Here is a 5854-nt window from a genome sequence, read left to right as displayed (position 1 = left end):
ATACAGAGAGAAGAGACAGAGAGGAAGATCTTCCGTCCGATGATTCACTCCCCAAGTGAGCGCAACGGTCGATGCTATGTCGATCCAAAGCCAGGAGCCTCTTCCGGGTCTCCCACGCGGGTGCAGGGTCCCAAAGCTTTGGGCCGTCCTCGACTGCTTTCCCGGGCCACAGGCAGGGAGCTGGAAGGGAAGCGGGGCTGCCGGGATTAGAACCAGTGCCCATATGGGATCCTGGGTCGTGCTAGGCGAGGACCTTAACCACTTGCGCCACCGCGCCGGGCCCTATAAACTGCCTTTCAAATAAAACACTTTTAAAGAAAATTTTAAAAAGCTGTCTCTCCCTATCACTTTCTCAAATATATAAATCTTAAAAAAATAAAAGGGGTGGTGGTGTTGAGGGGACACATTCAGTGCTGTCTCCAGGTGATGGACACCTCCAGAGCCATCTGTCCCCCCCAGCCTCGCGCAGTCCACCAATGCAAGCTGAAACTGTGTAGGTGACCACACCTTGCAGCTAGGAGCTTTCTTCCAGCCCCATGGGAGTGCAGCTTTGAGCCCTGGTCCTTCCATCTCCAATCCATCTTCCATCTGGGAAGGCAGTGTATGACGACCCACGTGCTTAGGCCTCTGCCATCAGTGTGAGAAACCTGCTTGAGGTTCTGGGCCCCTGGTGTCAGCCTGGCTCAGCAGCTTCGGCTGCTGGGGCCATTTGGGGAGTGAACCAGGGCACAGAAGCTCTTTCCCTCTCTCTAATGTTGTGCCTTCCAAATGAATATATAACAGATGAATTTCAAAAAGTAACCCAAGATGCACCCCTACCCAAGGGGAAGGCTGGGGCAGGCCCCTGTCCGGCCACAGTGAACCACACACGGACACTTCCGCTCGTACTTTATTCAGTACGGGAGGACAGGTTACAACAGAAGTGGGGGTGGCATGAAGGCCCTGCCCCCACCCTCACTGGCACACAATAATAAATAAACAGTTGGGAGTTGGCACAGAGAAGTGGCACAGCCAACACTGACCACAAGAGGGAGACACACAGAGGCCCCCCTTCTGAGCTATGGCCTCCATCCACACTGGATGGTGCCACAACTGGGGAAGGATGGGGCCTCAGAGTTGCTTGGCCTGTGGTGAAGGGTTGTCTTCCAACCTTGGCACCCCCAACCTGCAGTCCAGATCTCTGGGCAGATGCAGATTGTCAAGAGTCACAGACCTCTGGATTATTCTATTCTGGGTCTGAGGGGCGCAAGGTGGGCCAGGGAGTCCACTCCAGTGCCTGGGACAGGTCAGGGTAGTGTCCTCAGGCTCCTAACTGATCCACTTAGGACCTGGCTTCAGAGAGCTGCTGTGCCTTGGCCTCAGATTGGTCCACAGGCTACCACAATGGGAAGCCACTGCTCGGTCAGGGCAGGGTGGGAGAGACGGGCAGGCAGGGCAGCAGCAGCCCCAGGGAAGGGAAGGTTCCAGGTGGGGAGGGGCCTCTCCAGCTGGCCTCAGGGACCCGACTTCCAGAAAGGGCCAGAAGTAAGCCCATCTGCCTGGGCCAGACCACCAACAGGGTCTGGGACATCACAGAGTGCCCGGTCCCTTCTGGGAAAGGGGGAGTGAGGCACACCAGTCCCCAAGCCTCCCCCCACCCCAGCTCGGGGTTCCAGCTCCACCAGGATCAAAAGCAGGCCAGGGAGTGGGGGCGGGAAGGGGCCTCAGTCTCCCAGGCCTTCTATCAAGTCTGCGATGCTCTCCACGTAGTAATGGGGCACCAGGTTGTGCTGGCCAGTCGCCAAGTACGCCTGGGCCTCCTCCAGGCGGGAAACACCAGTGAGTGTGAGCACGGTGGTCATCCCGCAGCAGTGGCCAAAGAGGATGTCGGTCTCCAGGCGGTCGCCCACCATGAGGGTGCGGGCAGGGTCCACGCGAAAGTGCTCTGTGATGCATTCGAACATGTAGGGGCTGGGCTTGCCCACCACCACAGCCTGGCGTCCGGAGGCGGTCTCCACTGCGGCGGCCAGGCTGCCAGTGCCTGCGGTAGAGGGGACAGAGATTCGGATCAGCAAGAAGCCGCTCAGTGTGGGGGAGTCAGTCAGGCTAGGGCATCATAGCTGGCTCAGCCAGCCCTCCTTAAAGGTCCCTACTTTACCCGGTAGCCGTGGGCCTTTGGGCAAGCCCCTCAACCTGTTTCCCTGAACTTGCTGCAAAAGGGGGTGGGGTGCAGCCTAGGGAAGACTCAAGAGGGACATTCCATTCAGGAGCAAATGTTTTTGGGACTGGAAAAGCTCTAAGCCAGGAGCATGTGGTCATGGCAATTGGAACCCCTGCTCTGGGTACCAGAGCCTGGCATGGCACTTCTGGAATCCAGCAGGACCCAGAGAAATTCGCGCCTCTGACCTGGTCTGGCTCCATACGGGGGGGGGGAAAGCGATCACAGGAAGAGAATTCAACCTGGAGACAGAAAGCTACACGCTGGAAGGTGACTGTGGCTACGGATACCCGCATGGGTAAAATCCTGGCAGGCAACCAAGGGCTCAAACTGGGAGGACTGCTGTTTGGTGTTATCTCCCACTTGTTTCAGCGAGCCTCTGGGCTAGTCCACTCTGCTTAGGTCTGATTACCAACATTCACTGAAAGCACCTGCTAAGCTGCCAGGGGCTGTGCCATGTGCACGTGGCAGCCCAGCTCATCGAGGAGAACACGGAGGCTTGTCAAAGGCTGCACAGCTTTTCATGGGACAGGTGGGTGTGACCCAGACAGGCCACGCTGGCTTGGGAGGACAGATGGGCTCATTTTCAGGAATTCTGTGAGCTGAATGGGAAGGGACATTAGCGCTGAAAGTTAACAAATAAGAGCACCACATGGTGCACTACATTCGGAGCAGACTGTGCCTCGCTCACTCATCACTGTACCACACTTGCCCGAGCGCACCTCACAGCGCAAGCCTGTCTCTCCCCGGTGCCATGCCAGGGTGTTCATGCCACACAGATCAGCAGAACGGGCAAATCAAGGCCTCCCTAGCTACCAGTACCAATCTGACCCCAAGGGTCTGATGCCAGGCAGCATCAGGAGTCCCACAGAACATGGCCTTCCACACTGGCCCAGAGCAACACCCCCAGGGAAGTTCACCCTAACATCTGACCTAGAACTTGCTTGTTTGTTTGCATTGGGTACAGGAGAAAAGTGACTCTCCCCCTTGGCTGGAAAATCCTTCAAGAGTCACCCCAAAGGGTTTTTCTCCCAGCTGCCTCAGCTCCCCCAACCTTCTACCCCACTACACATCAGGATGGAGCTAATGTACATGACTATTCATGCCCCAGGATGCGCGGAGGCCCAGTTCATGGCAGATCGCTGGCGTGAGCTACCCCAGAGCCAGCAGGTGTCTCTGCTGTTCAGCACCGTTGGACTGGATGGGCAAGGGGAGCTGGGAGGTCGGCCTGATTTCAGATCTGAAGCCTTTCTATAGGCTGTGCAGATGCAACAGTGAGGCTGCACTTGCTAAGCCTCTCTGTGCCCTCTAGCAGGTGCACACAGGGGACATGGGGGCCTGGGCTCACCAGAAGGCCTGTGAGGCAGGCCTGTGAGGCAGGCTGGGCCTCTGCCCAGCTCTTCATCCCAATTCCAGAACCTTGGGGGGGTGTCCTAACCGAGATACACCTTTCATAGCACAGCCTGTCGCTGCCGGGAGCCCTGACCACAGGGAAACTGAGTCAGAGGGGGCAGGGGTCCTTGTAGCAAGCACCTGCCTCGGTCAGAGCCAGGACAGGTCTGAACTGGGTATCCCCGCCCTTCCCCTTGCCTCACCATATCACTGTCTGTCTGCTGTCCAGTTCTCCCCTTACCCTGGCCTTTCTGTGTCATCCTCTGTCCATTTCACATCAGTAGTACCCTGCTTCCTCCATAGGACTGCGTGTGGATGACCAGGTCAGTGGCCAGCAGACAGGGAGCGGTGGTGATCTATCCTGCCTGCCCACACACACAGCACCTCTGCCCAGTCCTGGTAGCCACCTGCTCCTATTTACCCAGAAGCCTCTGGGGAGCTGGGTTGAACACCTAGGATAAGAGTAGCAAAGAGGAAAAAAAAAAAAAAGAGTAGCAAAGAGGGGCTACCAGGAGGTTAGCTGGGCTTGACTATAGGTCAGACCCTCTCCAGTAGCCCACGGTTCCTCTCGGAGCTTCAGGCCATTTTAACTGGAAAATGGGATGGTCACTTCCACTTCCCCAGTAATTAAGAAATTAAACAGACACGGAGGGGCTTCTCCAAGCTCTGATACTTGAGGTCCTACTTTGCAGCAGGTTCTCACAGGGCATCAGGCCCTGCGAAGAGAGGGGGTGGGGTGGGGGGAGGGAGTGCTCCCATTTGACACCCAGGGACGCACTTGCTGGTTATGTAACTCCATGGGACGCCACAGCTTGGAGCTGCAGCTGAGGTCAAAGGCCTTCGAGCCCCAGGCGCCACACAAGTGCCCATAACCTCGTGCAGGAGCTGTGCGCCATCCTGGGGACCTCGGGCGGAGGGGGAGGGGCGGGATGACAACCTTCTCCCTTGGGTTTCCCACCACCCTATCCGATGGTGGGCGGGGCAAAGCGACAGGAGTCTTTCAAGCTGTTTTCAGAAGGCTGAGGTGGGAGTCAGGGAGATTTGGAATCCACCTTCTTCTCCCTGAGCCACAATGCACCTCAGTTCCCCATCCGTCAACGCTGGAGATGGAAGCTACTGTCCCATGTCTCACAGCGCAGGTTGGCAGCGAGGACATTCAAGCACCCTGGGCTCTGGCTGCGCGGGGGGCTACCCTTGCCATCTCTCCAGTCCTTCTTCCCCACCCCCCAGCCTCCGCGCCCATCTACTTCTCCCCTCCCCCACCAAGGCAAAGCATTGCTAGTCCTCCACCTGTGTCCCTCGCCAACCGCTCACTCACCAGGGGTCCGGCTGCCATCGCTGAGAGGGTGCCAAGGGTCGCGATCAGTAGCCACGAGCAAGCAGTCGGGGTCGCGCAGGTGCGCGCACGCCTGGCTCAGCTTGGCGAAGGAGAAGTGCTCGTCGTAGCCCACGAGCACGGCGCGCACACGCGTGGCCGCGGGATCCTCCGAGGCCAGGTCATGGCCAGGGTCCCCTGCTACACGCAGCCCCGCGGCGCGCAGCTCGGCGCGTAGCCCCTCGCCGCCCAGCACAAATACTGTGCCCGAGGCTTCCGGCGGGCCCGGCAGGCGCTGGCGCAGCAGGTGCGCGGCGCACAGTGCCGAGCTGAAGAGCTGCTCGGCTCGCAGCCCCCCGAAGCCGAGACGCGCGAACCGCTGGGCCAGCTCAGGCCGCGCGCGCCGGCTGTTGTTGCTTACAAACAGCGTCGCCTTGCCGGCCCGCCCCAACCGTTCCACCAGCTCGGGGGCGCCCGGTACGACGCACTCGCCGTTCCACAGCACCCCGTCGCAGTCAAACAGGACCCCCTGCGCCCGGCCTAGCACGTCGCGCAGGGCCGCGCCGCGCAGCCGCTCGCAGCGCGCCATGCAGCCGGCTGGCAGCCCGCACGCACGCCCGGCCGCCCGCTCGCCCTCCGCGGGCACGGCGCGCTCGTCCCGGCCCGGGCCCCTGCGGCTGCCAATCGGCCCGCAGGAAGGTCCCAGGGGCGGGGTCACTACATGGGCCCGTAGCCAATAGGGGCGAGAGTCTCAGAGACATGGCCAGTCGCCGAGGACTTAGAATTCCGCTAACCTCGTCCAGGGGGTGGGGAAGCTGGGAGATGACGTTTTTCGGCCCAATAAGGAGCTACGAGGAGAAAATGCAATCAACCAATTGGAAACCGAGGAGAGCCGGTTGCTAGAAGGAAAAACAGATGCTACGGGAGAGGTCAGCTTTTGGTCAAATCTC

General features: G+C 59.4%; 1 protein-coding gene across 1 annotated transcript; it reads right to left on the bottom strand.

Moving 5' to 3' along the window:
* Window positions 1-872: 872 nt before the first annotated feature.
* On the bottom strand, window positions 873-5559 carry LOC121160165 (pyridoxal phosphatase). Its single transcript, XM_040985820.1, has 2 exons — window positions 4908-5559; window positions 873-2020 (listed from the first exon to the last, which is right to left on the bottom strand). The coding sequence occupies exons 1-2, from the start codon at window positions 5491-5493 to the stop codon at window positions 1704-1706; spliced, it is 903 nt and encodes a 300-aa protein (XP_040841754.1). The 5' UTR covers window positions 5494-5559; the 3' UTR covers window positions 873-1703.
* Window positions 5560-5854: the final 295 nt, after the last annotated feature.

The sequence above is a fragment of the Ochotona curzoniae genome, unplaced genomic scaffold (assembly GCF_017591425.1).
Source record: "Ochotona curzoniae isolate NIBS_2020 unplaced genomic scaffold, NIBS_Ocur_1.0 contig_1014, whole genome shotgun sequence".
NCBI classification, from domain to species: domain Eukaryota; kingdom Metazoa; phylum Chordata; class Mammalia; order Lagomorpha; family Ochotonidae; genus Ochotona; species Ochotona curzoniae.
The sequence above is the reverse complement of the archived record's forward strand: the minus strand, read 5'-3'. Positions and strand labels throughout refer to the sequence as shown.

Coding starts and splice junctions, on each gene's coding strand:
- LOC121160165 (XM_040985820.1), bottom strand. CDS start 5,493: ATGGCGCGCTGCGAGCGGCTGCGCGGCGCGGCCCTGCGCGACGTGCTA. Junction 2,021..4,907: donor CGATGGCAGCCGGACCCCTG/GTGAGTGAGCGG, acceptor CCTCTACCGCAG/GCACTGGCAGCCTGGCCGCC.